The sequence below is a fragment of the Pelobates fuscus genome, chromosome 8, assembly GCF_036172605.1.
Source record: "Pelobates fuscus isolate aPelFus1 chromosome 8, aPelFus1.pri, whole genome shotgun sequence".
NCBI lineage: Eukaryota > Metazoa > Chordata > Amphibia > Anura > Pelobatidae > Pelobates > Pelobates fuscus.
In genome coordinates this window covers 67,397,354-67,414,816 of record NC_086324.1, presented here as the reverse complement: position 1 = coordinate 67,414,816, position 17,463 = coordinate 67,397,354, and the positions used below count along the sequence as shown (strand labels likewise).

Sequence of the window (17,463 nt, the reverse complement as noted above, 5' to 3'; positions counted from 1 at the left end):
ACTTAGGTGCGAGCGTTTCCCGGGCGATTAGGACAATTTAGGCGTAGGTGACCTCTTACTCCACAATACATACACAACCCCTCCCTTCTCCTGTACTGTCTCTCTTCTTCTGAGAGGCGAGTATTGCCTATCTGCATAGGTTCTGGAAAAGCTGAGGTTGTGGATTCAGGACTTTGAAATGAGGGAGCTAGTTTAAAGGAAGGTCTACGGGTTCTATCTCGAGTGTTCTGCCTCTCTCTTAAACGTTCATCAATACGAGAAATAAAAGAAATTAAATCCATCAAATTTTCAGGAAGCTCTCTTGTAGCAACCTCGTCTAGAATTTCATCTGATAATCCGTTTAAAAATACGTCTATATAAGCCTGTTCATTCCACTTAACTTCTGCCGCCAAGGACCTGAACTCTAGTGCATAATCCACAAGGGTTCGGTTATCTTGTCTAAGGCGCAACAATAATCTAGCTGCATTGACCTTTCTTCCTGGAGGGTCAAAAGTTCTTCTAAAAGCAGCGACAAAGGCATTATAATTATAGACTAACGGGTTATCATTCTCCCACAATGGATTGGCCCATCTCAGAGCCTTATCAATGAGTAGTGTGATAATGAATCCAACCTTCGCCCTATCTGTAGGGTAGGAGCAGGGTTGTAATTCGAAATGAATACTTATCTGGTTTAAAAAACCACGACACTTATCCGGAGAGCCACCATAACGTACAGGAGGAGTAATACGGGAAGAAGCACCTACTGTGGCTACCTCTAGACCTGAACTTACAGGGGAGATGGATGTAGTACGCATCTCTTCTGGTTGATTATTAGAACGAGATAATAAAGCCTGCAGCGCTAGAGCCATCTGATCCATTCTATGATCCATGGCCTCAAATCTAGAGTCGGAAGAACCAACCTGAGTGTTTGTACCTGCAGGATCCATTGGCCCTGTCGTAATGTCAGGATCGGGACAGGGATCCAACACGCAAAGTACAAACAGGAGGTAGGTACGTATACCGGACCTTAGAATGGCCGGACTAACGTAAGGAGTAAGCAAAGAATGGTCTAGAGACAAGCCGAGGTCGAGGGAACGAGAGAGCAGATAAGCGAGAGACAAGCCGAGTCAAAGGGTAATAGAGGTAAGCAGGATAGATCAAACAAGCCGGGTCAAAACCAAAGAGACAAATAGATAACAAGAGCACTGAGTGACTAGACAAGCTAGAACCACGACAGGGCAATGAACAAATGCATAAAGCCCTACTTTATACCCTGGTTCTAGATAGGTAATCACGCCCCCGACGAGTCCTGATTCGTGGTCGGGACTTGATTGACAGGTCGGAACGGATTGTCGTCATGACGTCGGCTACTGAGCGCCGCGTCATAAAAGGAAGCGGGTCCCTCGCGGCCGGCGTGTAAATGGCCGAGTGAACTGCGAGGAACGAGTTAGTCAACCCCTCTGAGAGGATGAACGTCTAAGTATCTCACCTCCTCTGAGGTAGAGACAACAGGTACCCTGACAGTCTCCCAGTGTCCTCATATATCTCAGTAACCCCTAGTGTCTCAGTGTCCCCATGTCTCCCAGTTTCCACGTCTCACACTGTCCCCATGTCTCCCAGTTTCCATATGTCTCACACTGTTCCCATGTCTCCAAGTGTCCCATAGTGTCTCAGTGTATATATAGGTCTGTGTGCCCCAGTGTCCCCATGTCTCCCGTAGTCTCTGTGTCTCCCAGGATCCCCTTGTCTCTGTGTTCCCTAGTGTCCCCATGTCTATGTGTCTCTGATCATAGACTGCCCTTCCAGTTGTCTCCCCCATCCTTCACTTACCTGAGCTGCTGGCTGGACTCTCTGGGCAGAGCTGATCCTCTGCGGATCAATGAGTAGAGAGAAACAGGGAGGGAGATGCTGTAACTTCCTATCCGTCTCTCTCCACACACAGCGCCACCTACTGTCCGTACTGCATCTAATTGCAGTTTATACTGAGAAAAATACCGGCATTAGTATTACTGCAATACCGGCACCGGCCAGGTGGCCTTAAATACCGGCCGGGTGGCAACCCCAAGATTCGTCTGATTGTTCATGTATATTGGCATACATTGTTCATGACATTATGATGTGATGTTGCTTGTGATACTATTCCCAATAACTTTCACAGATTCTCTTCCTAGTGTGAAGACTTCCCACACTGCTATTTCCTACTGAATTAATGCAAAAGATTTTTATCCAGTTGCTGAGAAAGATTACAGGAGGAGTGAGGGGTTATGCCTCTATTGTGGGAAGAAAGGGCATCTCAGGAAGTCGTGCCCTAGTCTTCAGGGAAACTCCAGCACTTAAGACCTTATTAGGGGTCGGCCTTGGGTGTTATGATGCTATCCCCTCTTGCTAAAATCACCAGACTGCTTATTACGGTCCTACTCCTAGTCAATGGTAAAACCATCACCAAAAAAAATAAATTTGCTAAATCTGCTGCCCTGCCTCGGTCCGAAAGGCTACACCCTTGGCCGTTGAGGCCATAGATGATAGACCATTAGATAAGCCTCTGGTGACACAAGAAACCCAGGAAATACACATGTCGGTAGGAGCATTACACAAGGAAAGGGTAATCTCTCAGATCTTAAATTCTCCTTCAGCACTTGTTGTTTTGGGTTTCCCATGGCTAGTGAAACACAACCCTGTGATGGACTGGGTCATCTAAATATTATATCCTGAGGAAAGAACTGTCAGCAAACCTGTCTTGATCAGGTTCATCCTGTATGTTTACTAAATGTACATACAGACTCTCCTTTATCCACCTCTGTTCCACCCTAGTATGCTGACCTAGCACAAGTTTTCGAAAAGAGGGAGGCAGACAAGCTACCTCCGCATCGTCCATATGACTGTGCCATTAATCTTTTACTCTGCACTATGCCACCCAAGGGTAGAGTCTACCCACTCTCTGAAAAAGAGAACAGGATTATGGAGGAATACATACAAGAATCCCTAAGAAAGGGCTTCATTAGAAGATCCTCCTCTCCTGCAGGGGCAGGCTTTTCTTTTGTTTCTAAAAAAGAAGGGGAGCGGAGACCCCAAATCAACTATAGGAGTCTCAACAGAATCACTAGAAGTGTAAGAAATTGATATGCCAAACTGCAATATTGTATATAACTTTCTGTGTATGTGACTGGTTTCACAAGTTGGGGTTTATCCTTGATAACAGTGTGATAAGGATCAAAGCTTTCAATTGCATTGTACAACATCCCCCCCCCAGTATTCCATGTATGTTATCAGGAGATCAGAGAATTAACATCTAGGTGTAACCATGGAATTGTGTGTGTTTTCCCAAGCTGTCTAACCTACCCAGGAACCAACCCTAACTGGTGACTTCTTTCAGAACATTACAGTATAGCTGGAGGGAAAAGATCAAAGGGAAAGACTTGTATAAAGAAGGAACTCTCTGGAGAAAGAGGGTGGGATAAACCACTTTTGGGAGGGAAAAGGAATTCTGGGACTTGTAGTTTATTACTCCAAGAATCAGGCTTTAAAAGGACAACATCCAAGGAAGGCTCGCTCTCTCTCTTTGTCTCTTTGGAGAGGACAGCACAGCAAGCAGGGCCATGGTGAACTGATATTCTGTCCCAGATTACCCAAGAGGAAGGCGCAAGGGGAAGACCTCCATTGAAATGTTTAAGTATTGCCCTTTTATTATGTATCTTTTGGTTTTGGACTGACTATGGTTATAATGTATAATGTGTATATCCTTTTTAAAATCTAACAGTATCCTTAAATTAATATTAACAATACATTTTATTATACACTTGTGTTTGTGTCTTATTTGTCACACATTCCCTAAAAGAATATCCTTGTAAGAGGGTCATAATTTCTTACAGAAGGAATGCCTACCCCATCCTTCTTAGTACTGTGCTGTTTGATCGCATTAAAGGATCACATTTTTTCACCAAATTCTCAAGGGTGCTTATAATTTACTGAGAATAAAGGAGCACGATAAGTGGAAAACTGCCATCAATACTCACAGTGGGCATTACGAGTATCTTGTATTCACTCTGGTGAAGTCTTCTCTTTATTGTTAACTTTGACACACATACACCTACCTCCTGGAGAGTGTTCTTGATCTGGCCAACTGTTGTGAAGGGTGTTTTCTTCACCAGGGAAAGAATTCTTCGGTCATCCACCACAGTTGTTTTCCGTGGTCTTCCGGGACTTTTGGTGTTGCTGAGCTCACCGGTGCGTTCTTTCTTTTTAAGGATGTTCCAAACAGTTGATTTGGCCACACCTAATGTTTTTGCTATTTCTCTGATGGGTTTGTTTTGTTTTTTCAGCCTAATGATGGCTTGCTTCACTGATAGTGACAGCTCTTTGGATCTCATATTGAGAGTTGACAGCAACAGATTCCAAATGCAAATAGCACACTTGAAATTAACTCTGGACCTCTTATCTGCTCCTTGTAAATGGGATAATGAGGGAATAACACACACCTTGCCATGGAACAGCTGAGCAGCCAATTGCCCCATTACTTTTGGTCCCTTGAAAAGTGGGAGGCACATTTACAAACTGTTGTAATTCCTACACCGTTCACCTGATTTGGATGTAAATACCCTCAAATTAAAGCTGAAAGTCTGCAGTTAAAGCACATCTTGTTCATTTCATTTCAAATCCATTGTGGTGGTGTATAGAGCCAAAAAGATTAGAATTGTGTCGATGTCCCAATATTTATGGACCTGACTGTATATGTGCAGTGGTATACTTGGAGGACATCCTCATTTTCTCCCCAGATCTCAAAACTCATCATCAACATGTTAGGATGGTGTTAGAAAAATTATTACAGAATGGACTATACTGTAATTTAGCGAATTGTCTCTTTTCGACCAAACCACAATACAGTTACTTGGTTAGGTCATTTCAGAGAAAGGTTTCAGTATGGATCCATCTAAGTTGGAGTCTATTACTTCCTGGCCACTACCTCAAGGTCTTAAGGCTATTCAAAGATTCGTAGGCTTTTCTAATTATTATCAAAAATTTATCAATAACTTCTCTACTATAATTAGTCCTATAACTAAAAAAGGGGTCAACCCACATGCTTGGACTCCTGAAGCTATTGCAGCTTTTAACACTTTAGTGTATTAGCATGTTATATATTCACAAAATGGCTTTCAGACATTGTAGGAAAATAGAACTTCTCTTTACTTCAGTACACACACATAATGACATAACACAAGAGAGACTAACACAACAGAACAAGTGCATAACTTCACTATGCTGCCCTCTACTGGAAGGTGGACTGCATAAACCTCAATACATAACACTCCTCCCCCTAGACCTCAAAGTCTTTGAGATAACTGGGAGGATTAATACTTCGTCTTGGGCGCCCCAAAACCATGTTTGGAACTGCTTCACCTGGACCTTCAGTTGTGCCCATCCTTTCTTCCTGTGCTCTGTCAGATGGACCACACAGAACTGGCTCTTCAACAACAACTCCTGGAGAACTGAGACCTGTATCATCCAGTGGTTCCACATCATCTGGTATCACAGAAAACCCGACTGGGACCGACAGCAGGCACAATCTCATCACTCCGTTCCCGAATCTGATCGACATGCCTTCGTAATATTCTACCATCAGGAATTTGTACTTTGTATGACAAAGGTCCTGTGGCCATAAGTACTTTTGCAGGTATCCATTTAGGCCCAGAAACATAGTTCCTGACATAGACAGCACTGTCAGGTGCAAATACTCTGACAGTAGAAGCATTATAGTTCTTATTGAATTGCAATTCTTGCTTCTCTTGTAACTCAGTTGTCAAATCAGGATGTAAACGATCCAAATAAGTTTTAAGACGTCGGTTCATAAGGAGCTCTGCTGGACTACTACCGGTGCTTGAGCAAGGTGTCACATGTTGTTGCAGAAGGAAATTTGCAAGTCTACAATTCCAATCTCCTTCAATAATTCTCTTTAATGAGTCTTTGGTAGTCTGAACCATACGCTCAGCTTGCCATTTGATGATGGGTGAAATGGTGCAATAGTAACATGTCGAATAAGATTACTTGCCATGAACATTTTGAATTCTGATGAGGTAAATTGCGTTCCATTATCAGACACAATTGTATCTGGCAACCCATGTGTAGCAAACAGCCTCCTTAGAATCTTTATGACTGTGACTGAGGTAGCAGATGTAACTGGAACAACTTCTAACCATTTTGAAAAGGAGTCAACAACTAAAAAAAACATCTGTCCGTGAAAAGGGCCAGCAAAATCTATATGTAAACAAGACCAAGGTGACCTAGTCACTTCCCAAGGATGTACTGAGGCTTTAGGTGGAGCATGACGAGTAGATTGGCATGGTACACAGTTCTTCACCCACTTTTCAATAACTTCATCCATTTTAGGCCACCAAACATAACTTCTGGCTAAAGCTTTCATGCAAACTATTCCAGGATGTCCTTCATGAAGAGCATGCAATACTCGAGCTTGTCCTGCATTTGGAATTACCACTCTGTTTCCCCATAATAGGCACCCTTTATAGGCAGATAGTTCATGTTGGCGCACTACAAATGGTTTGAACTTGTCTTCCACTTTTGATTTTGGCCACCCCCTCCAAACCCAGTTGAGAACACGGGACAGCAAAGGATCCTTGGCAGACATACAAGCAATGTCACTTGCATGTAACGGAGGGTTTGGAATGGATTCCAACATGAGGACCTCAGACATAGGAGGAACAAGGAAGTCAGGAGAAGGCAAAGGTAATCGGCTTAATCCATCAGCACGTGTGATATCCTTGCCAGGACGATACTTGAACTCACAATCATAGGCATTCAGCATAAGGGACCACCTGAGCATGCGTGGTGAAATTATTTGAGGAGTGGGAGTATTGCTGGTGAACAGACCCAGTAAAGGTCTGTTATAATAGTAAACGTCCGCCCATACAAATAGTCATGAAACTTTTTTACACCGGACACAATAGCTAAAGCCTCCTTGTCAATTTGGGCGTAATTCCTCTGTGTAGTAGATAAAGTCCTTGAATAAAATGCAATAGGAGCCTCAACCCCATTTCTCAAAGTGTGGCTCAATACAGCCCCTATGCCATATGGAGAAGCATCGCAGGTGAGGTTGAGCGGTTTCTCCAAATCATAGTGTACAAGCAAACTGTCAGAAGAAAACAGTTTTTTAGCAGCGCTGAAAGCGGTGGTATGAACGTCAGTCCACTTCCCTGGAGCATCTTTATCTAGTAGACGATGCAGAGGTTCAGCAACAGTGGCTTTATCAGGCAGAAAAGAATGGTAAAAATTAAGCAACCCAAGGAAAGCTTGCAGTTCTTGTTTGTTTGTTGGAACCGGAGCTCTATGGATAGCTTCAACCTTAGAATCAGTTGGATGAATGCCCTGTGCGTCAACTCGGTAACTAAGGAAATCCACGCTGCTTACACCAAAAACACACTTTTCTTTTTTAAGTTTTAGACCAGCATCAAGAAAACGTTGTAAAACAAGTTGTAGCTGTGCAGCTAATGACTGTATAGAATCTGCTCCAATAAGAACGTCATCAAAATAAGGCACAACAACTGGAAGTCCAGATAAGAGGTCCTCCATTAAATTCTGGAATATGCCAGGAGCAATGGAAACTCCAAACTGCAAACGTCTTGCTCGGAAAGCTCCTTTGTGTGTTATTATCGTTTGTGCATCAGCAGCCTCATCATCCACAGGTAACTGCTGGTAGGCTTGAGCCATATCCAACTTGGCAAATACTTTTCCTTTTGCCAAAGTAGTAAGAATTTGATTAACAGCTGGAATTTGATAGGGATGCTCTTGCAACGCTTTATTGATTGTACATTTGTAGTCAGCACAGATTCTGACATCTCCATTTGGTTTCATGACCGGAACTATGGGTGTACACCACTTTGGGTGTGTTACGGGTTCAAGTATGCTTTGTTCCACAAGACGTGTAATCTCAGCATCTATTTTTGGTCTGAGAGCTAATGCAATTTTGCGAGGCTTCATACGAATTGGGGGTACTTTTGAATCTAATACAAAATAAACGGGAGGGCCTTTAAACATGCCAAGACCTTCTTCAAAAACTGCACTAAATTTATCAATCACATTCTGTAGAATATCTGTGGATACATTATTAACTTCAGTTAATGAAATTCCTAAGGGTTCAAACCACTCTCTACCTAGCAAACTTGCTCTTTGTCCCTTAGTAATTATTAAACGTAAATGTCCTCTGAATTTACCATATTTTACTGGTATAAAACAAGCCCCTTTAACATCCACAGCCTGTTTTTTGTAGTCCACGAGATGAATATCACAAGGTACTATTGAAGGATAATTATGAGGCCATAACAATGTAAATGTCTCTTCTGAAATCAAAGAATATGTGCACCCAGAATCTACTTCCATTTTGCACGGAACATCTTGCAGCACAATTTCAGTGTAAATCTTCAGTCCTGATGGTGAATTTTCCACTTTATTCACATAGTCATTTGAGTAAACACCTGCAGTCATTTCACTATCTGAAACAGTATGTGGAGTATTAAAAGAGTGCGCTGTGGTTTGTATTTTATTCACATTCTTATATTTGGTCTGAATTCCACTGGCTTGACTTTGGCAAACTGTCTGTATGTGACCTGTACGTTTACATGTGTGGCAAACTGCATTTCGAAAACGACATGTATTACGCCTGTGTTTTCCACCGCAACTATAACAAAGTTCCTTTAAATAGAGCTGTGACATCAGTGCATGGTGAAAAGGCCTTTGATTTAACATCAGTCTTCTTCACTAGATTTATTTCTGGTGAGTTATCTTTGCTAGAGGAGGATTGTATCTCTTTTGAATGGACATATGCAGCCTCATTTGCGAGCACTTCCTCTTGTGCAATAATAAAAGTTAAATTCTGTCTTGCAAGCAGTCTCCTCTGCAGTGCTTCATCTTGCACCCCACACACAAGCCTGTCCCTTAACAAGGATTCTAAGCTGGTACCAAAATTGCAATTTTCAGAGAGCCTGCACAGTTCTGAAATGTTTGCTGCAATGCTTTCACCTGGTTTCTGATTTCTTCTATTGAAATGGAAACGCCTCACTGTTTCAGATGGAGTGGGTGCTAAATGATTTTTTAACAGTGCCAGTATTTCTTCAAATGAGTAGTCTTGTGGTTTAGCAGGAGATATCAGTGAGCGGACAATATCAAAAGGCTTAGATCCAATAACAGTAAGTAACACAGCTCTCTTCTGAATAGCATCCACCACCTTATTAGCTTCCAGGAAAAACACTAACCTGTCAGCATATGAGTCCCATGAGGCTGGATTAGCCAGATCAAATTCCTCCATGTGTCCCAGAGAAGCCATGCTGGAAATATTTGTAGATAATAGAATTCGAAAAGAAAAGTGTTACTTCCTCACTCAGGCTGATTTCATTTCCTTTATATATATTGTGTCCATTTACTGACATCCCATCCTTGTCACCAGTTTAGTGTATTAGCATGTTATAAATTCACAAAATGGCTCTCAGACATTGTAGAAAAATAGAACTTCTCTTTACTTCAGTACACACACATAATGACATAACACAAGAGAGACTAACACAACAGAACAAGTGCATAACTTCACTATGCTGCCATCTGCTGGAAGGTGGACTGCATAAACCTCAATACATAACAAAATCTCTGAAGACAGAGTTTTCCAGAGTCCCTGTCCTGGTTCACTTCGATCCCTCACTACCCTTTATTGTTGAAGTCGATGCCTCTGAATCAGGAGTGGGAGCTGTTCTCTCTCAGAGAAAAACCCTTCACCTGTGCGGTATCTTTTCCAGAAAGCTATCTGACGCCGAAAAGAAGTAAGACATAGAGAACAGGGAACGCTTAGCTAATGTACTGGCTTTCAAAGAAAGGCGATATCTATTATTGGGTGCTAAGTATCCCATCTGAGTAATCACTGATCATAAAAATCTTTCAGACATTGTTGATGCCAAGTGTTTATCCTCAAGACAGGCGAGGTGGTCCTTATTTTTATCACGTTTTTAATATACTATCACTTATAGACCCGGGTACCGTAACGTCAAAGCTGATGCCATATCTAAACAACATGAACCATTAGAAACCTGCTATTCCTGAAACCATTGTTCCTCCAGCTAATATTATAGCTGCCACTCGCCTGGTGGTTTCCTTCTTGCTACTCGTTTAGATCAATATTAGACTCAAGCACCTCCTGAAAAACCAAATGGTTTATTATACGTTAAATAGAAAGACAGGAAAAAGATTATGTCTTTATTTCACAATTTTAAAACGGCAGGTCATCCTGTTCGTACTACCTCCAGTGATGAATATGAGCTACGGTCTCTTGTCGGCTCACGCTTTTATCGTGGTACCTTGCAATACCTGGTTCAGTGGAAGGGTTACAGCCCGTTCCTGGGTATCTGCCTGTGATTTGAATGCTCTTGGTCCGGGCCTTTCATGCTCATTTTCGTTTGAAGCCTTTGGCTCCCCGCCATCCTGGTGGTCGTCTGGGGAGGTGACTTCAATTGTGCCCTCGCAGCAAGTGGCGGCTTCCAATGCCTGTGCGCCGCTCACGGCACCTCCACACTTCCGCTTACCATGAACAGCGGCTTACGGTGCCCTTGCACCGCTCGCAGATGTGTCAGTTCCCCTCAGTAGCCTTCTGGACGCTGCACGCTCACGTGCAGCATGTTTAAATAGACGCCCAAGTCAGTCACCTGACTCAGTGCGCAATAGTGACATCACAGGTCAAAGTGGGAGGTACAAGTACCTTCCACGTGTGATAATTAACTCTGATTGGAAGTTAGTCAATCAGAGTAGCCCTAACCATATATAAACCTGCCTTTCCCATGTCTCACTGCCCTGTTGTGGTCTTTTGATAGCTCAATAGCACGTATACTCTGTCCGTTTGTCTGATTGCAGAATTTTTGGCTTGTCTCACCGTTTATCGTGCTTTCTCTGACCCTTGACCTCTGCTTGTCTTATCAATTATTCTGTCTCTCTGGTTCCCTCTGACTTTGACTTGTATTCTGACTTCTCTCTGTGTGCACTGCCCAGCTACTCTAAGGATCGGTACTTCACTTCCTGTGTCTGTTCTGTCAGCGTGTCTGGTTCCGGAGTTCGTGACATATAGACACTTGAGGAGCTGTGACAGGACTGAGTTTTACACCCTATATAACTGTTCCCGCAGCTCTACTACAAAGGACAGGATACAGACTGGATTAAGGAGGAAACTGACCCCACCTAAGCTCTAATAATGGGGATGGGGTGGTCAGATTATGTGTGTCTGCTCCAGGCACAAATATCCGAGGGAGGGGGCACATATTCCCTCAGGCAGAGTAGACACCTGCTTACCTGATTGGCAGGTGCCCAATATGACGAAATACATAGAAGGGAGGTAGGATGCGGTGGCAGCCTCGAGGAAGTGCTCTTCACTGCCTCCTAGAGTCCACACACCTGTAGAAAGGTGTCTTCTCTGCCTAGTGGCAAATCCAGCCCCTTGAATAGTGCTGTATTGATACCGGAGAAACTGACGGAAGCCAAGCACAGAGAGATGGACACAGGTTTCTTCAGGAAGGAAGAGATTCTTTATTGGATCACCGATCGGGACTCAGAGGGACTAGTGTCACCAAAATACAGCAAGTTCTGAGCCCCGGACAATAGTGCAGGCTCCTTATATAGGCACATAACTCCTCCCATATTAAGCTCCACCCGCACATTCTCTTGACCAATCAATACAAATAAGAATTAACTTACTGCTTGACCGCATGGCCTGTCCAGCACAATGGAGGAGGGGAATACTACATCCTGTATTCTTGCACATGCTCCGTACACTACTGATCATATCTTGCCTCGTGCAACCAACTGATCGATACGTCAGCATATGCACGTACACATGCCACGTGGTAATCTCGGCCTACTAAATTTATTTTTACCGAGATTCCACCACAGTATGTCATCGAACCTTGCTGCACACGTTTTTCCTCTGAGGAAGAGATACTGCTAAGGGGCAACAGGTATGCTACATCAAATCTCTTAGCCTGCTTTTACATGCCGTTCTAACTCTGAGAATATCATAAGAAGGAAGGAGCAGTAAAAGCCTGATTCCATTTCTGGTATTGCACTAACAAATTACATAACATAAGTAATATTCTGACAGAATATTCAAGATATACCCATGACAACGTGAAAATGCTGGTAAGTTGTGTGAATACCTGGATGCCATGTGTGCAGCTAAAAACTCACGTGGATATTTCTTCTGTGGAATTGTCTTACCTGTCTTTATCAGAGAATGGCACGGCTTCAAATATAGTTTGGTATTCAGACCACAGGTGGTCCATTATCGGTGTTGAATACTTAGAAAGATATCTGACAGCCTGAAAGTAAATATTGTTGTTGTTTTTTTTAGAAGAGAGAATACTTTATTTTTAATTTCTCTGAAAATGTATTTTCTTGAACAAAAATATGACTATCAAGAATATATGTAAATGGCAAGATTTGTGCAAAATTGCACTATAATTACATCTATATGGATAGGAGTAAACACTTAAATAGGGACATAAGGTCTAGGACAAATAAGCAGTTTAGTGATTTGGTGGGATGATGCATTTTGTCATCATGGACATGCCTGAACTGCAACTTAAGATGCTGTCTGCAAGCTGAGCAGTGTAAACAATGACTTTTCTAAGAAAAGGCAGCATTTATATTACTGCCTGTGGCCACCTCTTGTAGCTGTTACTCTGGTAGCAGCCACTAGAGGGACTTACCGTTTTTATTTTTCTACACAAAACGCTCCCCATAGATATGCATTGAATTAATTGTGGCCCACTAAGGTGATTGTAGCACCACCACTTTCTTTTAGGAATTCTTCACTTGTATATTGTACTTTATCTATTGAATTAAAGGGACTCTATAGTCAACATATAAAAGCAAGAAAGACAGGTCCCCCAGCCTTCCTTCTTGCTTTTATATGATCTTACATTTAATAAAAAAAAATTTCGAGGCGTTTTTATATTAAAAACTTACCTCCGTTCCAGCGCCGAGCTCCCAGCCATGCCGCGCCCCCTTTTTCGTCAAAATGACGAAATCGCGGGGCCCAATAGGACGCTTCTCTGAGAGAAGCGTCATCGCGATGTGGTGCGCATGTGCGGCTTCGCGCTGCACCAATCGCGTTCTTCATAAAAAGCCATTGAAAGCCGCCCTATGAAGAACCTGAGCGCTTTACCGCGCATGTGCGTGGAATGCGCGTTCGCGAGCTGAGCTGTCTGACTGACAGCTCAGCTCGCTTTCTAAAACAATCAATAAGGGGGGGGACCTACTGTCCCCCCCCCCGGCCCCCACCCCTGAGCGGTGGGTGGGGGCCCTAAAATTCACAATAGGGGGGGGACCTAATGACCCCCCGGCCCCCACCCCTGTGCGGCGGGTGGGGGCCCTAAAATTCACAATAGGGGGGGACCTACTGTCCCCCCCCGGCCCCCACCCCTGAGCGGCAGGTGGGGGCCCTAAAATTATCAATAAAGGGGGACCTATTGTCCCCCCCAGCCCCCACCCCTGAGCGGTGGGTGGGGGCCCTAAATACAAAGGGGGGGACCCTAGTTAACCCTCCCCCCCAAAAAAAATTATCTCCCTACCTACCCCCCTCACCCTAAAAATAATGAGGAGGGACCCTTTAACTAAAAACCTGTAAAGAAAAAAAAATAAGATAAAAACAACTTACCATTCAATGTTTTCTTTCTTCTAAAATCTTCTTTCTTCAGCCCCAAAAAAGGGCAAATAAAAAGCCATAATAACCGACGCAATAAAAAAAAAAAAAAAACCCTGAGCGCAAAAAAAAGAATCCATCTTCACCCATGGAGGGCTCCGCGCAGACTGAGCTCCGCAGGGCGGGGGAAGGCTTATAAAGCCTTGCCCCGCCCTGCAATTAGGCTAAGAACACTCTGATTGGTGGGTTTAAGCTTGAAATCCATCCAATCACAGTGCTCTGTGTCATTTTACAAGCGTGGGAAAATTCCAAAGAACTTTCCCACGCTTGTAAAATGACACAGAGCACTGTGATTGGATGGCTTGAAATCCATTCATTCACAGTGCTCTGTGTCATTTTACAAGCGTGGGAAAATTCCAAAGAACTTTCCCACGCTTGTAAAATGACAAAGAGCACTCTGATTGGCTTAAACCCACCAATCAGAGTGTTCTTAGCCTAATTGCAGGGCGGGGCAAGGCACTATAGCAATAAATTGCAAGGAAAATTCAACTGACAAATCACTGGTACCAGCAGGTGCACTTGATGGAAACCTTTTTTTTTTTATGTTAACATTTTTGTGAAAGAGGTAAGAATCTGGTGACCTTTAAGCTGTGTATTGAAGAACTAAAAGACACTCACCAACTTCTTCAGCACCCATTAGTCCAAATTAATCTCAAAGTCTGAGAAACATTATTGATCTTTATGGGAAATCTATTTGCAGTATACAGTATATTATGTCAGGTTGTGTTATGGCATGAAATCACACCCGATAATTGGATGTAAACTAATCAGTAGACTTGGGCACTGCTGACATTTTAATTTTGCCCAAATAAATTTGGATGAGAAAATAAAATAAAAAAGAGTTTGTTTAATCCAAGCCTAATTTCATCTGTGTCTTGATTTGTTTTTGGAAGAAATTCAGATATTTTGTTTTGGAATTTCATTTAGACAAATGAAATTCCGATTCGTTTCGTGGGTCGCATCTTGCAGCCGTTAAGCAGATCACTCCCTAAATTGGTAACTTTGTGGATTGCTATATTTACGGTTCCCAAATTAGGGCGCTGTTTAGTAGATACAAAACAGAACAAAAAAAGGTTGCGCCTAAAATATCCAATAAAACATGTAAAAATGTATATAATAAGTTATATAAAATAGTACAATTTAATATAAAATATAGAATGAAATATAAAATAAATAGTTAGCAATAGTCCAAAACACTTATCATAAGTCATAAATGGTAGATGCCATGTATAAGAACAGGGATCCTGAGACGTAAACTGGAGTGTGTCTTCACAATAGTGTACTTGAAATCCAGTGGAGTAATATGTGGAGAAAAGACAAGAGGAACTCCAATGGCACAGTATATAGATGAATAAAATAGTATGTAAAATAAAAATAGTCTTACTCACACTTTTCGGAGCTAAAACCTAGCTCTGATATAGCGCACGTGAAGTGGAATAATCCCCACTCAAGGATATGCGGAGTAAAATTTGATTGGCGAGTATCTGGCTCAGATTCGACGTCCAAGTTGGTATTATTCGACCCAGGGAAGAGAAATAAAATATATAGTGCTCTCTGTATAGTAGTTAAAAGGTGTAAAAAAAGAATAAATATACTACTCACAGTATATAGAGCAGACTTGTACTGCTCAATATAAGCGCTTGGGTGGTATTATCCCCACCTAAGGATTCTTTAGGCTTCTCGTCAGGTAGACAATATATGTATAGTCAGGTGAAAAAAGAAAGAAAGAAAATGGCTATAAAGTATTTTATGCCAAAATAATTTCTTTATTATAAGGTAATAAAATTAATATCTAAACGCGTTTCGCCGCAAGGGCTTCTTAAAGTAGATAATAGTAAAAAGGGGGACACACCTGACATACAATGGTTTATATAAGGGATGGCTTAGGTGACATGCTGTCTGCCTGCAAAGCAAACAGACAGCCATTCTAGCCATATGCAAGTTCAAACCCCAATATGGGCACCTATAAAAAACTCAATATTTTTAATTAGAATGTTTACATGGGATTAAGTGAAATAATTTTTTACATAAAAAGATATATAATAAAAACAAAGTTATTCGCAAAAAAAAGATACTATATATAAAGTAGAAATATTTAATATAATCTATTATTATGATAAGAGGATAATAATCAGGATGCACATAGGAAATATATAAGTATAATGGGTGTATATAAGCAAAGGATACATAATAAGAATTTGTTTAAGGATAAATAAGGATGGAAGAATGCAATGTGAAAAAAACATGTAAAAATATATGTATGGAAAAAAAAAATAATATATATAATTATCTGTTATAAAAAGTTCAAGAGATCAAAGTCAATGTTTAACCCTGTGGGAGCAAGGGTTTTTAAGTTGTATGCCCATTCCATTTCTTTTTTACCAAAAACTTTTTTAATATCTCCTCTCTCCATGGGATATTGCAAGTGTCTATACCAATACATTTAAGATATTTTGGATTCTTTCCATGTTGTAGAAAGTGTTTTGAGACTGAATGATTCTCGTAACCTTTGAGAATATTTCTACAATGTTCAGCTAGTCTCGTTTTTAAATCCCTCGTGGTCATACCCACATATTGGAGCCCACAGGGACACTCCAGAAGATAAATTAAGTTTTTCGTATTACAATGAATAAAATGTTTTATTTGGTATGTTTTCTGTGTGATTGCTGATGTAAATGATGTAGTTTTAGTGTAATGGTATCACTAGTACGTTTGCATACAATGCATCTGTTACATTTAAAAAAACCACTGGGTTTATTTAAAAAAGTAGAAGACTAGGGGATAAAGTGCTTTGCTTATATTTAGTGTAATTACTTGTAAGAATAGACTTAAAGCTGGGTGCTCCTCTGAATATCACATGTGGATTATCGGGAATAATTCCAGCCAAAGTGTCATCTTGTTTTAGTATATGCCAATGTTTTTTTTATAATCTTCTTCATAACATTGCTTTTGTTATTGAAGTTAAAAATAATTGGCAATATTGGAGCGGTTTTTGTGTCTTTTGCAGTCTTATACTCTAATAGATCAGATCTGTTTACTGTGTTAATATCTTTTAATGTTTTGTCTAGATTATTTCTGGGGTAGTTCTTTTGAGAAAATTAATTAGACAGTAATTGGGACTGTTCTTCAAAGGTGCCCATATTGGGGTTTGAACTTGCATATGGCTAGAATGGCTGTCTGTTTGCTTTGCAGGCAGACAGCATGTCACCTAAGCCATCCCTCCAGCTGTCTGCTTGCTCGTGCAGACAGCTAATCTGATCCTCTACCGATCAGACCAAATAGCCCTCCCACCCCCATGTGACGCATGCGTTCCACTCAGACGGAACGCATGCGTTCCACGGTGCGATCACATGATGCGGAAGTGCTTTTTAGCCACGCGTCACGTGATCATTTTAAAAGATGTATTTTAAGCTTTTTAAACCCTCGTTTTATTATCTAAATGAGTGTACTTACCTCATATGTTTCATATGCACAATAATTTAAGTTTTATTCAGTATTTTGATCTGTATCTCTATATTTGTCAGGATCGGGACAGGGATCCAACACGCAAAGTACAAACAGGAGGTAGGTACGTATACCGGACCTTAGAATGGCCGGACTAACGTAAGGAGTAAGCAAAGAATGGTCTAGAGACAAGCTGAGGTCGAGGGAACGAGAGAGCAGATAAGCGAGAGACAAGCCGAGTCAAAGGGTAATAGAAGTAAGCAGGGTAGAACAAACAAGCCGGGTCAAAACCAAAGAGACAAATA

At 41.6% G+C, this 17,463-nt stretch overlaps 1 protein-coding gene across 1 annotated transcript in view; it reads right to left on the bottom strand.

Annotated features, from left to right (window-relative positions):
• The window catches only part of LOC134571248 (putative methyltransferase DDB_G0268948), a 70,077-nt gene that overhangs the window by 29,206 nt on the left and 23,408 nt on the right, over nt 1–17,463 (bottom strand). The window contains exon 4 of the mRNA XM_063429421.1: nt 12,229–12,329. Coding sequence (XP_063285491.1) covers nt 12,229–12,329 — 101 coding nt within the window. The remainder of the gene's footprint in view (nt 1–12,228; nt 12,330–17,463) is intronic.